We start from the raw sequence: 18846 nt of genomic DNA, 5'->3' as shown, positions 1-18846 counted from the left end.
AGAGCGCCGCCGGGGGAGGAAGTGGGGGGGAGACACTTCCGGGAAGCGGAGGACCGGAAGTGGGCCCGCGCTGCAGTCTGGGCCGGCGGCGGGATGTCGGGCGGCGCGGCACGGCGGTACTTGGCGGCGGCGCTGGGTCGGTGCCGTGCCCGCGGGCTGCCGCTGTGGGAACCGCTGTGGGAGCCGCTCCCCACTCGTATGCCGCGGGCTCTGAGCGGGGGGAGCGTCGCGGCCCTCTCGCTGCTGCCGCGGAGGCACCTCTCGTCGCGGTGAGGCCTGTGAGGGGCGGGAGTGACGGCGGGGTTCGGGTGGGTCGGAGAGTATTGGGGCGTGTGAGGTGTTTTTGGGGGTGCGCGGGGGGGTATTGGGGCGGTTCAGGGGGTATTGGGGCGGTTCAGGGGGTGTTCAGGTGGTTGAGGGGGTTTTGGGGCGCGTGAGGGGGTGTTGGAGTGGGTCTGGGGGTGTTAAAGTGGTTGAGGGGTTGTTGGGGCGGATGAAGGGCTGTCGATGTGGTTGGATTTGTGAGGGGGTGTTGGTGGGTCAGGTTTCTTGGTGTATTTGAGGAGTGTTGGGGTGAATGAGGGGGTATTGGGGTGGGTGACGGGGTATCGGAATGGGGCTAGGAGGTTTTGGGTTGCATCAGATGTTTTTGGGATGCGTGGGGTTGTTTGGGATGTGCTAGGGCTTAAGGGAGGGGCATTCAGTTGAGTCAGGGACCTAGGGGTAAGTGGAGGATGTTGGAGTGCTTGGAGCGGGGTTGTTGGGAGACTGGGAGTGACTGGAAAAGGGAGGGAGGTCTGAGGGGGGGCAGTGGGGCAGAGGGCAATAGGTGCTCATGGGAATGTGTGAGGTACAGGGAGGGGGCTCTGGTGCTATGCATAGTGCTCCCAGCTCTGGGCACGCTGCCCAGCATGCCCCGTGTGCTGCCCTGCACAGCCAGCAAAACCTCTCTCCGCTCCTAGGAACCGTCTGGAGGGCAAAGTGCTGGAGACAGTGGGGGTGTTTGAGGCACCGAAGCAGCATGGCAAATACGAGACGGGCCAGGTGAGCTGTCCTGGGGAGCAGAGCATGGGAAAGAGCTTCTGCTTCTGCCCATCAGAAGGCTGTGGCATAGCAGTGGAAGGCCAGAAGTGTCACAGTTTGGTGTTTCTTGTGCCTGCTGTGTTGGCAGTTTGTCAGTCATCTGACAGTAGCAAGGTGATAAGAATCTGCAACATGACACGTCTGTTCATACAGTGGTATTTGCTCTCCAGTTTTAATTTGTTTTCTCCCTTTAGCAGCAAAAGGGAAAACTGCTGAATCTGAGAAATAGCTAAACTTCTCATTTCTGCATATATGACTCTCACATGTTTCTGTGTTTTGAGCAGTTCTTCCATCCCTCTCTCCTTTCTGCACTTCTTTTGATCCACTGCTTTATTACTGGTTTAACCATTTGTTTTATGGGATAGAGGCAACACAAACTGGTACTCGTTTCACGTTATGTTCCCCTGTGTTTCTGCTGCAGTGATTGTCCTGTATTCCCATGTAACAAATTCTACTTTAGTTAACAGATATTTTCTTCTTTTGATACTTTCCAAAAGAGGCCTCATGGGTTTGTATTTTCTGTTGTATCTAAGAGTGAAGTTTGCTGTGTGTTCAAATGCAACTATTTGTTCCTTTCAGCTATTTCTTCACAGTGTGTTTGGCTATCGAGGAATAGTTCTGTTTCCCTGGCAAGCTAGGCTCTATGATCGAGATGTTGCTTCTCCTGTCACAGAAAAGTAAGGATTCTTTATAGTTTATACAGCTATATTGGCACTTATTAGCAAGTTTCTTGCTTGAAGCAATGAGAACATTAGTATGCTTCTGTTTTATATGAGGGTAAACTGGAATAGATGTGCTCAAACAAGATACTGCATTAATTTTCTGTTAATTAGAGGCAGGATGATGTAAGAACGAAGGAAGAGAGCGTGTGTGTGAGAGTGAGAAGTTTAAAATGGAATTGAATGACTGCAGACTGTGCAATGTATTTTAAGAGATAATTGTTATGAATGTGCTCAGTCCTGGTGACAGCAGTTTGCTGCCATCCTGAAGTGAACTCCTTCCCCTTCTGAGCACCAGATGCAGCAGGGGTTGGTGAGCACACACTGGAGCTCAGCCTTCTGCTTTTCTGTTTAGGAGCGAGAATGTAGCAGGCCATGGTTCCAAAGAGGTCAAGGGCAAAACACATACTTACTATCAGGTGCTAATAGATGCTCGGGATTGTCCACATATAGTAAGTAACCAATATAATCTTGGTATTGAAATGAAGGTGTCTTCTCCAATGTGAATGCTTTTCTTCCAGTGGCTATAAATCTATGTAGTTGCTGTTCATCAAGTCATAATTTCCCTGAAGAAAGTATCCTGGAATGTCATGTGACAGTTTTCTGGATTGTTTTTCCCTTTTCTAACCTTATTTCCTCATCCTTTTGGTGTTTCTATTTTGTTATACGTAGGCAATTGTGAATGTGAGTTGCAGCACCGAGAATGTTTTTGAATTGAGTGAAGAATTAGTCTAAAAATATTAGGAGGTGAATTGGTCAAATTAAACAATTGTAAAACACTTCAGGAAGAACAGTAGTAAACTGAAATGTAACTGGAAACTGACCCACAAAAATCTGCACTGAAAGACATAAACCTTCCTTTTCTCAGTCCCAGAGGTCGCAGACAGAAGCAGTGACGTTCCTGGCAAATCACGATGACAGCAGAGCCCTCTATGCCATACCAGGTTAGTAAGATGCACTTCTGTCTTCTGTGGAGATGTGATTACTCGTGAAATGAGCTCAAAAAACTCACAGAGAGCCAGCTGCTACCAGTGAAGCAGCACTGCGTGTAGGACAGTGCTGTAGTAGAACTGTTTGTGGTGTAGGGCCCTGCTAGAAACCACAGAATGACAAAAATATGTGAAGCCCTTTTGCACAGATACAAGTTTGTCAGACTCTGTGATAAAGGCATGGCTGCTCAGAGCTGCTGAGGCATAGATCCCATGTGCATACTCTGTTGCATACAGGCCATTCTGCTTTATTACCAGGACCACTGGATCTCCTTTTGTCCTATGTGTTTCCTGTCCAAACGCCTTTTGTGACTGTACAGTCACTTTGCAGCCCCTATCTAGAATTCACCCTGTGGAGAAATCTCACAGCAGAATGCTGCCAAGGTTATTGGTAGCCCATTTCCTCCCATTTTACTTGCAATCATAGTTTTGGCGTTGGTTTCTGCTGCCAAAATCCTTTTCTTCTTGCATGTGTAATCTGTTTCACTGTCAGGGGACTTCTGCAGTAGAGAGCTGCTCAGATGTTCAACGGCTTTGGGGGTTTCTTTTTCAGGTTTAGACTATGTAAGCCATGAAGATATCCTTCCCTACAGCTCCACTGATCAAGTGCCCATACAGCATGAGCTCTTTGAGAGATTTCTCATGTATGACCAAACAAAAGGTAATTTTTGGCCTCATTTTGTTGTATTTACAATATCTAGAATCCATCCATCATCTTGGATACAGTATAAAACTTACGGTCTGGTGTGGATTTTTGTTACACTAAAGCTTCTTTTAAGTTATTTTCGTGACTGTGTTGATACAGTATACTTAAGTATACTCCTTCCCTGCTTGCAGTTCCACCTTTTGTAGCAAGGGATACACTTTGTGCATGGCAGGAAAAGAACCACCCCTGGTTAGAGCTCTCTGATGTGCACCGGGAAACCACAGAGAACATTCGAGTCACAGTCATCCCTTTCTATATGGGCATGAGGGTAGGTCTGTGTTACATCTTGCTGTGTTAGTTCTGTGATCTATTTAACTTGTATGTCTTTGTTTTGTTTTCCTAAGGCCTGCTTACTGACTGAAAGTACTTTTTGCTTACTGGAGAAATTACTTTTTGAACCCATTTGCAATTTCATTGTCCAGCTTATGTATGAGCATGAAACTGCTTTGTCATAACTCCTTGGGGAATAACTCCTGTGCATGGATTTCTCTTGTTATTTGTTGGGTAGGAGATACCCTGGACTTTCCTGCAGAACACTGTCAGGAAGATATTTAGGAATGCTTATATATTTATCCTTCACTGTACCAGAAAACAGTGGGGCATGTGTGTAATGTTACTCCAGCAGACGTCTTTGGTGCCACAAACCTGTTATCCTGCCCAGCAGTGAGGTGCTGTGGGTGTTGACCTCTGTATCCTATCTCTAATGGAGGTTAGAACCCTCTGGATTTAATATACAACCATTTACTCTTCATAGTGTAGCACCTTGACGTGGACCATTCGAGACAATAAGGCTGTAAGAGCCTTCTACGTGGGAGAGCCAGAAATTACAGTGGCAGTTTGATTTCTGAGTCTGGAGGAGTACAGCTGTTGGGGAGCTGTGCTGTGATGGGTGAATGCTCTCGTTTGAAATTGCAGCTTCCATGGGGTCCAGCTGATTTTTGCCCTAACCTCGTCAGAAAAACAAGTGCCTGAAGGCAAGGAAATGGGTGTTTCTGGATCTGTAAAGTGTGTGTAATTAACATGGAGATCAACTCTCTCTGTAGTCATGAGATCCTTACAAATCTCCCACCTCATGACTGTGTCTAGAGCAGGGCCGGTGCCAGGCAGCAACTGATGGACTGCTTTGGAGAGCAGCTGTCTGTGCTCACGTGAGTTGTCTGCATCACGCTGGCATGGAGAGAGAGCTCCTGTGCTTGTGCTGTGCTGACAGCTGAAGAGGTTTTGGCACTGAGCGTTGAAGGGCAGCTGCTAAAGTCTTTTGTTTCTCTTGACAGGAAGCCCAGAATTCCCATGTCTACTGGGTAAGTGCCTTTTATTTTGCGGAGCAGCTAAAGGGAAGGAGTTTATTTGCTGTGGCATCATTGCTGTGTGATAAACTCTGAGGGAGAGTAGCCCTTGCCTGGCAGCTGTTTCCCAGTATTGGCTATGAGTTATCAATTATTTGCAGCTGATTCTGGTTCTTGATGACAGTTTTTCTTCTGTCCAGTGGCGCTACTGTATTCGCTTGGAGAACCTTGACAGTGAAGTGGTACAGCTCCGAGAAAGGCACTGGAGGATATTCAGCTTATCTGGCACCCTGGAAACAGTCCGAGGCCGTGGTGTTGTTGGAAGGGTAGGTATTGTGCAGCTGGATTGATTGCCAGTGAATTGCTTAGTGGGCAATAGAAGTAGAATAGGAAACAGGAATGGAAGAAAAAACAAAAGAAAACAAAAACAAACATACAAACTTTTTATGTGATGCTTGTATGTGTGAACTGAAACTTCACACAGAATGTTCCTAAATTACTGACATTGGGAAAACTGGACTAATACATGAGACTGGTGTTACTCTCTGGGTGTTTTGTTTTCCATGGAGTTGGGAGTGATGCCGAGCGTTAAGAAACAGAAAAGAGGAACTGGTGCCAAATAACATTTTTGAAGGTTGTGTATGCATCTCTGGTTTTCTTCTTGGTGTGTAAATTTCCTGTTGACACGTGTCTGTGGAGGAACCATAAGATCCTTTGCTGATGTAGAGTGGCCTCTTGTTTTCTCAGGAGCCAGTGTTATCCAAAGAACAACCAGCATTTCAGTACAGCAGTCACGTCTCCCTGCAGGCATCCAGTGGTCACATGTGGTAAGAAACACTTATTGCTGCAGTAGTGGTTTAGATATGGGATCCCACAGCACTCGACTGGGACACGGTTTGCTGTCTGAAGGTGTGGCTTAAAGGTGGGTGGAAGAGAACTGGATGGGATTTGGTAGTTAAGTGGGTCTTTGTATAAGCTTCTTCATAGTAGTAATCCTAGTTAGGGGTAAGAAGATCTGTTGATTTCCTGCACTAAGAAGGCTCTAGGCTAATTTATCCTCCTTCTCTGATCTTTGCTGAACTGGATTTGAAAAGACATGAAGCAGTTTTCTATGAGCTGCTGTACTCAGTTTCCCTTTCAGTCCTTGGCACAAGGCTCCATGCTGGCACTCTCTGGGCAGCAGAGGTGGTGTGCAATGGTGCTCCCTCTTTGGAGGGGGCTGCTCTTTCACTGGGCTTGGATTCTGCTCCTGCAGTGCAGTTCTGTGTTCACAAACAATTGGCACGTGGGGTTACTCCCAGTTTAGGCCAGCTAAGACCTTCAGTTTAACTGGCATCCAGGTTCTCTCTTCTGTAAGGGCAGGTGGGGAAGTGCTCAGCCCGAGTTGTTCTGCTGTATTGCATGGTTAAAGCAGTTTCTTTTTGTTCTGCATTTCAACTAGGTTAGTATATCTAGTGTTGTCTCTGGACAATAAATGTGCAGCCACCTCTTGCCTGCTGTGTGACAGGTCTCTGGCTTGTGTTTTTTGAGTAAATCTGTTTCAGATGTTAAGCTGCCTTGAAACTGCCTTTGTCTGAGTTGGGAAAAGCTTAAGAGCAGCTCTTTACCTATAGGCTATACCCTTGTTTGACATATTATGCATTTTTAATTGCCTGAATTATGCCCTGGGGAATAAAAGTAGTTGTAGTGTTTTTATTTTCCCCTCTTTCATGCATCCTGAAAAGAAGGCAAAGGTTCTGAAGTTCAGGGCAGTGAGAATAATAGGGACGTGGCAAATTCTTTTTGCGTTCGGGAACAGGTAGATTCAGTTCCTCCACACCCTTTCTGAAGGGCAAAGTAGACATAATTTGCAATTGCTTCTGTAATGGGATTTCATATTAACACAGACAACTGCTGGAGCTTCTGCCAAGAAATGCAAATCAGAGTTTACTTGCAATCATTTTGTAAAAATAGTTCAGATGGTTCCATCTCCTCTGGGGTGGGTGTGAGATAAACATTGCTGCAGATGCTTGGAGTGCATTTACCTCCAGGAGGCTCCAATCATGACATCTTTATTCAGGAAATGTGTATTAGAGATGTGATGTAAACTGCCCAGGAGTCTTCCAATAAATGAGTCATCCTGGCAAACAGATGCTGAACCAGCCCCAGTCCCTCTGCAGGACATGGAAGAGCTTGTTTCTTACCGCCTAGCTGATGATTCCTAGCTGTGTCTCTTCCTGGCCTCAGCATGATCTCTACCCTTATTTTGCAGGGGTACTTTTCGATTTGAGAGGCCTGATGGCTCCCACTTTGATGTCCGAATCCCACCCTTTTCTCTGGAAAGCAACAAAGATGAGAAGACCCCCCCCTCCGGCCTGCACTGGTAGAGCAGATTGAGTGCTGAGACCCACAGAGAACTGTGTGTGTTGTAGATCTTTACCTCCCCCCTCATGCTGCAGCCAGGAGAATGGAGCTTTTAAACATTTTAAACATTTCACTTTTAACCATTGTCTAACGAGGAGGGCTCTTTTTTGAACTTTAGTACTGGCTCTCTCGGGCTGCTTGTAAACATAAGCTGTGCTACAATTAACCCTTCCCTTCGTGGCACCTGCTGGGGTTGGACCTGGGCAATGTAGATCTGTGTGGCTGCAGAAGACTGGCCCCCTCGGCAGGCCTGGCCCCTTTCCAATGTGTTGTGAATTCTCTGCAATGTGAGGTTTCTCTAATAAACTGGCCCTTCCAGTTGCAACCAGTCTTCCTTTATAAACTAAGGCCTAGAATTTGCCTCCAGCTCACCCTGGCTTGTTGCTCCTCTTCACCCTTGTGCAAAGCAGAGTCAGCCCAAACTTCTTGCTGCTTCAGAAGTCAGCAAGGAGGATGTCTTAGGGAGAAGAAATGAACTGCTGTACTTCCTGACGAGGCGCAGCCTTCTTGCAATGCTGCTGCTTTCTGGGCTTTAGCCAGCGTGTGGCAGAGCAGCCTGTAAGCTATGCTACTTGCTGTGCAGCTTGCCTGAGCTATGCACTGAGGGGGTGATGCAAAGCCTGTTTTGTTGGAGAAGAAGCATAGAGGGGGAAAGGTGTGTTTGCAGCTGGTGCTGAGCAGGCAGACACAGTGCCTTTTGAGCGTGCAACACTGAGCTGCATGATGCAATAGTCCAGGGGAGCTGAAGGGCACGTGAACAACAGCCCCCTGTGTCCCGAGGGCTTACCTACCTCTAGCAATACATGATGTAGCTCTGTGTTTTCTTGGCAGTTTTTGCTCTGAGAGGAATACTTTGTTTTACCCAGAAAGCAGCAATGAGGTAGTCCTTGGCTTTTGCTCCTGCTTGCTCATCTCAGTAGGGTGAGATTATTATTATTACTTTTTTTTTTTGGTGGTCTGCACATGGGGCCCTGCCAAACTGCAGGCACAGGTTGGTGAAATATCTATAAGCTTACAGTGCATGGGTTTGTGGGAATTTTGCTTTTACCTGTGAAGGGCCTGGTCTACAGTGCACATCAGGTGTTAATTCTCTTCACCAGCTTCAACTGCTCTCACTAGCTCCAAGGATTGCAGGGATTAGAGACATCAGCCTCTTCTGCTGCCCCTGGATGTCCTAGACCTGGCCCTGCGTGACTTGTAGGGGCAGAGGTAGCCTTGTGATGGGAAACCTAGGTGGAAAAAGTTTCAAACCGTGCTCCTTTCCCTGGTCTTGCATTAATGGCAAGGGATAAATAACTTACAAGACTGTTTTTCCTGCTCCAGAAGTATCCCAGTTACCTCATGTCCTCTTCCCTCCACATTTGGCTCTATATGGCAGTGCCATGTGGTCAGACAGTGGGAGAGACTGCGTGCTGCCCAGCAGCTAATGAACACCTGTATAGGGAGAATTAATTACTAATGCTTAAACAGTGTTTATTTGTCACTGGTCTCTTAATTTTGTGACTTCTTTCCTGGCAGGCAGGACATGTGATCTACATTGCTTTTAGAGCTAGAAAGTTTGGACAGCTTGTTTTAGGAGTAGGTAAGGATTGGTAAAGAGCAGCTCTCAGTTGACCCTCCCTCATGTACCACTGTTGTGCTGCTTTCTTTGCAGGAGAAAAGAAGGGAATAACATAGTGCTGGGGGCGGGGGGGTCGTAGCTTTTTTTTCTTTTTTCCTCCTTTGCAATCGTTCAGTGGAGAACAGAGAAGCAGCTGCCCTGCTTCTCAAGTTACTGCCCTTGAGTTACTGACTTCATCTTTTCTGGCAATTGCAACACTATTGTAAATATTTAACCTTAACAGCTCACCTGCTTGTGTTCTGAGGGTGGTGTGGGCCTAATGCTCCCAATAGCACAACCAAGGGCAGTTGTGCTTCTGACAGATGGTGTGGGCCTGGGGGTATGGCAGAACCTCAGCTGTGCCAATCAGTGTGCAGTGCTGCCCACAGCACACGGGGCTGGGATGGGGAGCACGGAGCGCTGCTGCCCAATCTGTGTGTGGAGCAGGGACAGGAGCAGCCCTGGGCCTGGCTTTGGGGCTCTTCCTCAGTCCCTCTTCCCACACCCAGCGGCTCTCCTGAAAGGGGCTTTCCTCTCCTCTGTAAATATCTGTATAAAGAACTCCTCAATAAAGCGCTGAAGGAACGGCTGGGCGTCCTGCCTGTCATTTTCCCCGCGTGCAGCCCGGTAAATGCCCCGCCATGCTGCACGCCCACCCCCTCCCGCCGCCATCTTGAATCCGATCTGTGCTTTGCCGCCTACGCCCCCCCTCACGTCGCCGGAAGTGACGCAAAACTCACGACCGGAAGTGGCGGCGGCGGCGGCGTGAAGGCAGCATGGTGGCGAGCGGCGCGCACCGGCCCGGGCCCTTGAAGCAGCAGAATAAGGCGCATAAAGGCGGGAAGCACCGCAGGACGGCGCAGCGCCGAGCTGGGGGTGAGGCGGGGCGCCCCGTGGGGCTCCTCACCGCGTTCCCGTTGGGCCTTATCGCCGTCTGACCGCTCTCTCTCCGCAGGCCGAGTCTCCGTCAAGGCCCTGCCGCACCGTCGGCTCCGAGATCTGAACAGAGTGGATCGACGGCACCAGGCGCTACAGCTCCGCAGACAGCGCAAGGAGGCGGTGAGGGCTCGGGGGTTCTGGGCCTGGAGTGGGGAACGGCTGGTGGGATGAGGATGTGGGGGTCGCTTTGGGTTTAGAGCTGGCTAAGCCAAGCGTTATAGGGCCGAGCTGTGGAGCTGCAGTCTCGATCAGGGGGGTGGGATAGGGGCTGGGTCAGGGATGGTTTTCACGCCATGAATCTTTGCCCGTAGGTGCTAGCAGAAAAGCGGAGCTTGGGCAGCAGGGATGGGCCCCCACATCTCGTGGTCGTGGTGCCGCTGCACGCCAAGGCTGCAGCACACGATGCCCTCCGCCTGCTGCAGAGCCAAGATTCGGTCGTTGTCCACGTGGATGAGGGAAAAACCGGCAGCTTTGCCATCCTTTGTCCCCGGCTCAAGCAGCGCTGGCGGTTTGTGACGGCGCAGGCAGGTAAGGAAGCATCGTTTGTGTGGGTCTCAGTTCTGTACCCCCCAGCAGCCCCAGTAATTGAGGTGTTTTGTATGCAGGGGATCTGCATGCCGTCATGGACCTAGCAAAAGTTGCTGACTCCCTCCTTTTTGTCTTGGATCCTGTGGATGGCTGGGACAGCACAGGGGAGCACTGTCTCTCTTGCCTTTTTGCCCAGGGGCTGCCTAGTTACGGTGAGAAGAAAATTCAGAGCTTCTAGAGGGGTACAGGTTGAGTGGGGTGACTGAGGGGGGGCTTACTGTTGCAGTAAGTAGAAGCTCTGTATGTTAATAAGTAATCACAGGCCTATTGGCTGTTCTGTTTCTGAGAGCAGGTCAGGTAAATGCTGTCTTATTCTCCTGGTAGGGCAATGCTGGAGCTCTAGGTTTAAGTCTCAGATGTATGATGATTATTAGTATTGCAATAGTTGTCCATTGTGCAGAGCAAAAGGAGTGAGTTGGTTTCTTGCTGAGTTAAATTCCCAGACTTTTATTTCCATGGTCACTTTTAGTCTTAAAATCTTTTATCTAAAGACAGATTTTCTGTCTTTTTTTTTTTTAATGAGTGAAACTGCCTTTGTAACTTGTGTTATCAGACTTTTTTGGTTATTTGAGTTGCAGACATCGAAGTTAGCATTAATGCTTTGTGAAAGGGGTATAAGGAGGTTTGTGCTCAGATGGGGAACTCTGTTCTGTGTCCTTTGTAGTTCTTGCTGTCCCAGGGGGCACTGATGTGCCACCAAAGAAGCGGATAGATGCCAAGAAGAAACTCACCAAAGCTATTGAGAAGTGGTTTCCAGAGGTCAAGCTTTTTCCCCTAAACACAGAGCAGGAGTCCTCAGTGCTGCTGAGGCACCTTGCTACCCAGAAGCAGAGGCATCTTGCTTTTCGGGACAGGCGGGCTCACCTGCTTGCCTATGCTGCTGAGTTTGTGCCCAGTCAAGAGAGTGACCAGGTTGGGACCTTGAAGGTGTCTGGTTTTGTCCGAGGACAGACCCTCAATGTGAACAGCTTGGTGCATATTGTGGGGCATGGAGACTTCCAGATGAGCCAGCTGGATGCCCCCCCCGACCCTCTCTCTTTGAATCCCAGAGTGGTTAAAGGACAGAAGAGGAGTCAGGACATGGAGGTGCAGGTTTGTGGGAGATCATGGCATTGCTGTGCCCATTAAAACAGTGTTTCTAAACTTTCATTCAGAAAGTACGTTTGGTTATGGGTGGTAAAGGGTGGGGGAAAAAGGGAGTTTTATCAAGAGAGGCAGTAGGTTCTTGTTCTGCTGAGCTGTGGCTCCCTTACAACATAACTGACGTTGACACTGGAGGGAGTTTCTGCTGTTTCTTGGATATTTTCTGGTAGCAAGGGCTGTGGGAGGAGTTGTCCTTGGCTTTAAACTGGTTATTAGTTTCAGATGGATAGTTTTATAGCTGGGGACTCTGCTTTTGCTCTTCAGGAAGACTCTGCAAATGGTACTGATGAGATGGAAGAAGATGTTAAAATCCTGATGAAGGCAGATACAAGCAAACAGGAATCTTTACAGTCAGAAGTCGTTCCTGATCCTATGGAAGGGGAGCAGACGTGGCCAAGTGAAGAAGAACTGCAAGAAGCAGAGGGTGAATAGCAGCAGTATTTCTGTACCTTTTCCTTGTCCCTGTTACAAAGGCTGTCAGAAACCATCTGCTGGTGGGATAGCTGAAGGTGGCTGTGGAGAAACAAGCTAGCTGGGAACCAAGGATTTTTTGTGACTTCTGCTCCAGGTTCCCCTCACCTGATAGCAGGGCTGGCTGGTTTGCCTGACATCAGGGTTACATTTTAGCTGCCTTTCCTAGGCTTTGACAAATTCTGTCCTGGGAAATAGTGACTCTGGGCTTTAGGAGTGGGCTTGGTTCTTCTGGTGTAAATGCTGCTGAGCAAAAGGAGATTTTGTACCTGTATTAACCATTGGTGGGAATTCCCACAGCATCTCAGAAGGAGAACAAAAGGGTGGTGAAGGTCCCCAAAGGTACGTCGAAGTACCAGGCTGCGTGGATTGTTGATGATGGAGAAGAAGGCAGTGAGGAAGAAGAAGACGATGATGATTTTGGTGATGATATGATGGAAGAGGCAGTTTCCCAGGTAACCCTTAAGAGCTGATACTGCAATTGATCTTCTGGATACTGTTGTATATCCTAGCTCAGTCCTGTCCTCATAGCTTTCCCTGTGCAAGAACACAACACTGAGATAAGACTTGCTTGGATTTCCACTGTTAAGCCTCTCACATCTATCCTGTTACTTCTGGTCTGCTATACCAAAATGGGGGGCTGTGTTGTAGCTTGGGCTATGAATCACACTTGCAAATACATACGGGATTTGCAGTGCTGCAGAGACATAACAGAGTGCATGTACTCTCCTATGTGTCAGGAGGGAGAAAGCAGTGGGGAGGAAGAAGAGCTTGCAGAGGAGGAATGTGAGACCATGACCGTGTCTGAGTGCATGCGGGATGACCAGTATGATGAGAAGGTGGAGGAAGATGAACAGATGCTGGAGAAATACAAACAGGAAAGAATGGATGAGATGTTTCCAGATGAGGTGGACACACCACGTGATGTGCCTGCCAGAGTCCGGTAAGAAATGACATGCAGTGATGGGAGAGGAGCTGGAAGGGGTTCTTGTCTCTGGTTTGTTGAGGTAGGGCAGGAAGCTTGTGATGTCCTAGCCATGATGTCTGAACCTGACTGAAGGACTCTTCTGAAGATGAACCCTTAGGCTCTGAGGCTTCCAGGGGAGATACTAGCTGAGGCATTGTGCCACTCCCTGGGGCAGAAAGAACATCCTGAGCTGGGAGAGAGAGGAGAAAGGCGAAGTCCTAGCATTAGTCCTTGTGGATTTGTGAATCAATTTGTTTTTCCTGTTGTCTGTCCTTAAGGTTCCAGAAGTACCGAGGGCTCAAGAGCTTCAGGACTTCTCCATGGGACCCTAAAGAGAATCTCCCAAGGGACTATGCAAGGATTTACCAGTTCCAGGACTTCTCCCGAACCAGAAAGCACCTCTTCCGGCAAATAGAGAAAGAGGAGATGGAAGGAGCTTCGGTAACTCCACTTGATGCTGTTCTTGCTTCCCTCTCTAATCCTGGCCTTGTATCTGTCCTTTTTTCCTACTGCAAGAAGTATTCACAACTGATGCTCTGTTGGCAGGTTGGCTGGTATGTTACACTGCATGTCTGCAATGTCCCCGTGTCAGTGATGGAGAGCTTCAAAGAAGGGAGGCCACTAGTCCTGTTCTCACTGCTTCCCCATGAACAGAAGGTGACTAAGTTTGGCTCTGCTGATTCCCTGTATGTGTGCAGCTCTTCATGTGATTCCCCTGATGCTGCATGGGTTGGAGAGGTTTTGGCTGCAGAAGGTTTGGACTAAGATTTCCACGTACTGCTTGCATTTTGAAACAAGATCTTCCTTTGGTCAGAGCAGCCTGAAGCTTCCAGAGGTGTTCAGACCAGAGCATCTGAGTCTGGCTGGTTTGCACTGATGACCAGCAGTCACCTGGGAAGCCAAAGTGAAGGGAATTTGTGCTTGTTGCAATGTTTGCTTTCTGCTCTTGATGTTATTTGCCAGCCCTGCTGTCAGCGTCTCACAGCTGAGAGCTGTGTCTCTCCTGCAGATGTCTGTGTTGAATTTCCTGGTGCGGCGGCATCCAAGCAACAGTGATCCAGTGAGAGCAAAGGAGGAGCTGATCTTCCACTGTGGGTTCAGGCGCTTCCGAGCTTCCCCGTTGTTCTCCCAGCACACATCAGGTTTGTGAGGGGACTGACCAGGAAGTGGAAGTGGGGCCAGGGTTTCTAGGGCAGGAAGCCTGTGATGTCTTAGCCACAATGTCTGAACCTGGCTGAAGGATTCTTCTGAAGACACACACCTGGGCGCTGAGGCTTCCAGGAGAGGCACTAAAAAATGGAGAGTGGGAGTGCTTGGGCAGCATGGTTTTCTGGTTCTGGCAAGGTAGTGACAAGTTCCATGCAGTGAGCTGGCAGCTCAGAGGATCACATTCATTCCCAGATACTCTGTGCCAGTAGGGAAGTGCTGTGTGTAGCCTGCTATCTTTCAATACAGAGCCACTTTACTAGGAAAGAAGGAATTCAGTGGGGTTTCTCAGAGCTCTGAGGACTTTTGTTGGACTGAACTTGATCACTGCTGTTCTCTCCTAGCTGATAAGCACAAGCTGGAGCGTTTTCTGCGCCCGGATACTGCCCTGGTGGTGACTGTTTACGCTCCCATCACTTTCCCACCTGCCTCAGTGCTTGTTTTTAAACAGAGAAGTAATGGTAAGTTGGATTAGTGCTGGGAGCGTGTTAAGAAATAAATGTTAGCAGGCTTTTCTTATACTTTACCAAGAGTGCATCTACTCATAAAGTATGACTTGAAAAAAGAAAAATACATGCTGTTTGAGAAAATTAACTGCTTTCCTTCTCTGTTACCACTGGCACCTTTCTTCCTGCTGAGGGGCTGCTCTGGACCTTGACCCATTTGGTGAAGGGTGTTGTGGTGAGGGAGGTGGTAACGGAGTTGCATTTGGTCATGCTACCCTGGTGTGTTAATTAATCTATCTTGCAGGAATGCACGACCTCATTGCTACAGGTTCTCTGCTGGCTGTGGACCCAGACAGAATCATTATCAAGCGGCTCGTGCTCAGTGGTCATCCTTTCAAGATCTTTACCAAGGCAGCTGTGGTGCGATACATGTTCTTTAACAGAGGTATGGCCTGTCTATGCAGTGGGAAGAGGGGATGTGGAAGCAGAACAACTGTGCCTTGTGTTTCTGTGGCAAAGCCTGTTGCTTACGTGCCGTTTGTGTTTTGCTCTCCAGAGGACGTGATGTGGTTTAAACCAGTGGAGCTAAGGACAAAATGGGGTCGTAGAGGGCATATAAAAGAGCCATTAGGTAGGTTTGGTTCTGTGTTTGTTACGGTGAACAGTATGTGGTTTTCCTGGGCAGGAGTGACAGCTAATGGCCTCTTCTGCTCTCTGCCTAGGGACCCATGGTCACATGAAGTGCCACTTTGATGGACAGCTGAAGTCCCAGGACACCGTGCTGCTGAACCTCTACAAGCGTGTTTATCCTAAATGGACTTATGACCCCTACGTTCCAGAGCCTGTACCGTGGGTGAGGAGTGAGAGTGCACTGCCAGGGCAAGAGGTGGAAATGGAATAAGCCTCCAGGCACAGTGCTAATGCAGTTTGTGCCTCTCCGGCTGCTTTCTCAGCCTAAGCACACCCTGCACACTGATGTCCTGGACATATCAGTGCTAGGGTTTGTACTGGAGCAGCTGTCTCAACAGTTGGTGCTTAGGATTGACTACAGTTATTTATTTTAATGGAAATGTTTTTCAAAAAATATTTAAGTCTCTAAGTCTTGGTGGTGGCCAGCTGTAGAGGCTAAATGGGAATCTGTTAGCACCTTGCTGTTCTGTGAGCCCTATGGCTTGCTGGGGCTTTTGTCTTGCTCTGCTGCAGCAGTAGGTGAGAGGATTTTGCTGTATCAGACAGGAGTTTGTTGGCAGCTGCTGATGACTGAGAAAGGTGAAACAGCAGCTGGGCAGTGGCTGAGTGCAGTCTGCTTCAAGGTCTGTTCCAGAGCAGGATGGCTGGGAAGGGGAGAAGCAGCAGTGCTTTGCTTTCAGGCTCCCTGTAGTCACCCTTTGCTTTGTAAGCAAGTGATTCCGGGCTGTAGAGACCACCTCCATCTTTCCTTACCCCTTCACAGAAGCTTTCAAACCTCTGGGGTTGTTCATCTGGTTTTTAGTATTGTAAAATTCAAAGCCAGGTTCCTGCCACTGGATGCGCTCTTCTGTTCTCAGTCTCCATCCCCAGGGAGGTCTGTGAGCCAGGTCAGGGAGCTCAGGTCCACGTTTCCTCCACACAGCACGATGCAAACATTCTCCACCTCCCGGGGGACTGCCTGGAACTGCTCTGAGAGCACGGCTGCAACTCCCACACCCGCTGTTGGCTCAATCAGCAGCTTCATCCTTTCCCACACCAACCGTGTGGCTCGCTGTTGGGACAGAACAGCAGCTGTCATCCCAGCAGCAACTACGTGCTCCTCTAGGGCTACGGGGGGCACTGCATGTGCATCTGGCTCTGCAGCACTTTGGGGAGGGAGAGCAGAGTTTCCGCCAGCTCCTTCCAGCTGGAAAGAGTGTTGGTGTTTGCACAGCTGCTGTGGTGTGCAGGGTTTGCCCTGAGAGAGTGCAGGGATGAGAATGGAGGAACAGAGCTTGGATGGAGCCAGCTGACAGCTACTGGGAGGAGAGGCAGAGAGTGCTTACCTTGATTTCTTCCTCTGAGACAGTCAGAACATCGTCGACCAAATCCCTGATGATGGGCCATGTGTTTTCTCCAATGCTGGTTTTAACTGCATCAGCGATGGTGACTGGGGTGTGTCGGTTGGGGGTCAGTTCCCCTCTCAGCTTGGACTGGTAGCAGTCATCTGCATTGTGGGGTTCAGCAGCAAACACTTTCACATCTGGTCTCAATGCCTGCAGAGAGTAGGAGAGTCACTGGGTTGCTTTGAGTACCTGCGCTGTGTTGCTGTGCTTGCAGAGGGCTGTGGTGCACACCCCCAGGCAACCCGGATTTCTGTTCTTAGAGACAAGCTGCTACCTGCCTTGGGCGCCCTGACAAAGGTGGAGATACAACCATCATCTCTAAGCTGTGCTGTTACTTACCTTGATGGCCACTGCTATTCCTGCAATCATTCCTCCGCCCCCAACAGGAACCACCAGTGCATTCACCTCTGGTGCCTGTGCAGAAAAGAAACGTGAGCATTTCTATAGCAGCTCTGTACCCTCGTGCTCCATCCCCTCACCTGCTCCAGCACTTCCAGGGCAATAGTTCCCTGCCCTGCGATCACGGCTGGCTCCTGGTTGGGGTGCACCATGACTCCTCCTGTCTCTTGGACCACCCGTGCAGCTGTCTCTGCTCTGGACTAAAGGCAAAGCACAGCAGTCGGCCCAGCAGGGTGGGAAGACGTATCCTCAGCTTTCTCCCCTTCCCCCCCCTCATTCCTTACCTCATCACTGGACTCGCACGGCACCAGCGTGGCCCCATAGGCACGGATGGCAGCTTGCTTACAGCGCGGGGCTGTGCGGGGCACCACGATGTAGGCAGGAATGCCTGTTGGGACAGCGAGAGTTGCGGAGGGAATTTGCATGCTGCACCAGGGGAATGGAGCTTGGGCTGTGCCGTGCCTGGAGAAGGGAGAGCCCTCCTGCTGCTCCTAGGGCTGGGGCCGGTAGTGGAGCGGAGTTAAGCGTGCTGCTGTCTGCCCCGCACGGAGACGCGTCACATCGCGCGCTCTGCGCGTTAACCTTTCCCCCCAGCGTTACCTTCATCCCGGGCCGCACAGGCGAGCGCCTGCCCGTGGTTCCCGCTGCTGTGTGTCACTACGGCTCGGGGCCGCTCCCGCCCCGCTTTCTCCGCCTCCTCCACGAGGCTCCTGACCGCGTTCAGCGCCCCGCGGATCTGCAATAAGACGCGCCGCTGGGATCCGCTCCCCTCCCCCGGCGCCCCGGCACGGCCCCGTCCCCTCACACCTTAAAGGAGCCGGTGCGCTGGAAGAGCTCGCACTTGAAGAGCAGCCTGCGGCCGGCCAGCCGCTGCAGGGACTCGCAAGTCAGCACGGGCGTGCGCCGCACGCGGCCCCGCAGCCGCCCCATCGCCAACCCCACGTCGGCCGCCCGCACCGAGCCCATGGCTGCGCCGCTCCCGGCCGCGTGCGCATGCGCGCGGTCAGCCGCCGGGCTCCGCGCGAGGAAGTTTGGCCCCGCGCGGCCGCCGTCCCCGCCCCGGCGCGAAGCAAGATGGCGGAGGGGCTGGAGCGCGTCCGCGTCTCGGCCGCAGAGCTGCGGGACATGGTAGCCGCGCAGGCCCGCGCCGGGGCGGCAGGAGGAGCAGGTGAGGCGGGCAGAGGGAGGAGGAGGCGGCGGGGAGCCGCCGTTCGGCCTTTTTGTCTCCCCTCGCCTCGGCCGTGCCTGCTTTGTGGGTGTGTGCTGGGCCCGGGGCCGCCGTTGTTGCTGCGGTGAGGGAGAGCGGGGGTTCAACGGCGGCGGCGCGGGGCGAGCGGGCGCGGAGCGGGCGCTGAGGGCGAAACGCAGCGTACTGTGCCCGGGCTGAGCTGTGTCGCTGTGTCGGGGCGGTGCGCTGCGTTCTGTGAGGGGTTTTGGTTATGGGGAGAGGGAGGAGGATGCTGTGGGTTGTGAACACGGAGGGAGAAATGCCACCCTGAGAGCAGAGCGGTGGGGCTGCGCCTGGGGTTGGAGGGTCCTGCTGTGCTGAGCTGCTCCAGGAGCCCCTGGCGGTGCTCCGCTTTGTGGCACAGAGCAGATTGGGCCGGGCTCTGTGCTTTGACTGTCTGTTAACTTGTTGGTTCTCTGGGGCAAAACCTGCTGCGGGATGTTTTGTAAGCGAGTCGGGTTCAGGATTTGGTCAGCTTTGTCAGGCTGCTTCATTTCCTGCTCTTGTTCACTGGTTTCCTGTGAGCCTCAATGGAGCGTTTCACGTGCGTTCTCTCGAAGCAGCTTTCAGGGTGTTTTTAATACTTTGCCTTCAGATA

At 50.6% G+C, this 18846-nt stretch overlaps 4 protein-coding genes and 2 non-coding genes across 11 annotated transcripts in view; 5 read left to right on the top strand and 1 right to left on the bottom strand.

Annotated features, from left to right (window-relative positions):
* Window positions 1–28: 28 nt before the first annotated feature.
* On the top strand, window positions 29–7511 carry POLDIP2 (DNA polymerase delta interacting protein 2). 2 transcript variants are annotated; one of them, XM_010721879.3, is made up of 11 exons: window positions 30–269; window positions 963–1044; window positions 1663–1760; window positions 2158–2254; window positions 2671–2746; window positions 3345–3452; window positions 3629–3765; window positions 4772–4798; window positions 4984–5109; window positions 5531–5610; window positions 7035–7511. In XM_010721879.3, exons 1-11 carry the CDS (start codon window positions 94–96, stop codon window positions 7147–7149), a joined length of 1122 nt encoding a protein of 373 aa, XP_010720181.3. In that variant the 5' UTR covers window positions 30–93; the 3' UTR covers window positions 7150–7511. The 2 variants fall into 2 exon arrangements, with proteins under 2 accessions (XP_085096652.1, XP_010720181.3); XM_085240526.1 differs by lacking the exon at window positions 4772–4798 and having other exon boundaries at window positions 29–269.
* A 1987-nt stretch (window positions 7512–9498) lies between these two features.
* Window positions 9499–15645, top strand: TSR1 (TSR1 ribosome maturation factor). Of its 2 annotated transcripts, none has more exons than XM_085240511.1 (15): window positions 9499–9662; window positions 9742–9845; window positions 10037–10253; window positions 10331–10465; window positions 10978–11399; window positions 11721–11880; window positions 12228–12382; window positions 12668–12870; window positions 13173–13335; window positions 13441–13551; window positions 13904–14036; window positions 14445–14561; window positions 14851–14991; window positions 15103–15177; window positions 15269–15645. In XM_085240511.1, exons 1-15 carry the CDS (start codon window positions 9563–9565, stop codon window positions 15445–15447), a joined length of 2415 nt encoding a protein of 804 aa, XP_085096637.1. In that variant the 5' UTR covers window positions 9499–9562; the 3' UTR covers window positions 15448–15645. The 2 variants fall into 2 exon arrangements, with proteins under 2 accessions (XP_085096637.1, XP_010720019.2); XM_010721717.4 differs by having other exon boundaries at window positions 9500–9662; window positions 10978–11405.
* Window positions 12940–13032, top strand: LOC116217370 (small nucleolar RNA SNORD91 family). The gene has a single exon (XR_004161827.2). It is a non-coding gene; the product is annotated as a small nucleolar RNA SNORD91 family (small nucleolar RNA).
* LOC116217369 (small nucleolar RNA SNORD91 family) lies at window positions 14087–14179 on the top strand. Its single transcript, XR_004161826.1, has one exon. It is a non-coding gene; the product is annotated as a small nucleolar RNA SNORD91 family (small nucleolar RNA).
* On the bottom strand, window positions 15582–18039 carry SRR (serine racemase). 2 transcript variants are annotated; one of them, XM_010721718.3, is made up of 7 exons: window positions 17828–18038; window positions 17621–17756; window positions 17305–17408; window positions 17101–17220; window positions 16961–17035; window positions 16562–16771; window positions 15582–16287 (listed from the first exon to the last, which is right to left on the bottom strand). In XM_010721718.3, exons 1-7 carry the CDS (start codon window positions 17984–17986, stop codon window positions 16090–16092), a joined length of 1002 nt encoding a protein of 333 aa, XP_010720020.2. In that variant the 5' UTR covers window positions 17987–18038; the 3' UTR covers window positions 15582–16089. The 2 variants fall into 2 exon arrangements, with proteins under 2 accessions (XP_010720020.2, XP_085096654.1); XM_085240528.1 differs by lacking the exon at window positions 17101–17220 and having other exon boundaries at window positions 17828–18039.
* The window catches only part of SMG6 (SMG6 nonsense mediated mRNA decay factor), a 90720-nt gene continuing 89906 nt past the window's right edge, over window positions 18033–18846 (top strand). For all 3 annotated transcript variants that reach the window (XM_085240509.1, XM_085240508.1, XM_085240510.1), the window contains exon 1: window positions 18033–18188. In XM_085240509.1, coding sequence (XP_085096635.1) covers window positions 18095–18188 — 94 coding nt within the window. In that variant the 5' untranslated portion in view covers window positions 18033–18094. The remainder of the gene's footprint in view (window positions 18189–18846) is intronic.

The sequence above is a fragment of the Meleagris gallopavo genome, chromosome 21 (assembly GCF_905368555.1).
Source record: "Meleagris gallopavo chromosome 21, MGAL_WU_HG_1.1, whole genome shotgun sequence".
In the NCBI taxonomy this organism is placed as follows: Eukaryota; Metazoa; Chordata; class Aves; order Galliformes; family Phasianidae; genus Meleagris; species Meleagris gallopavo.
Note: the sequence above shows the minus strand (reverse complement) of the source record. Positions and strands in the feature narration are given on the sequence as shown.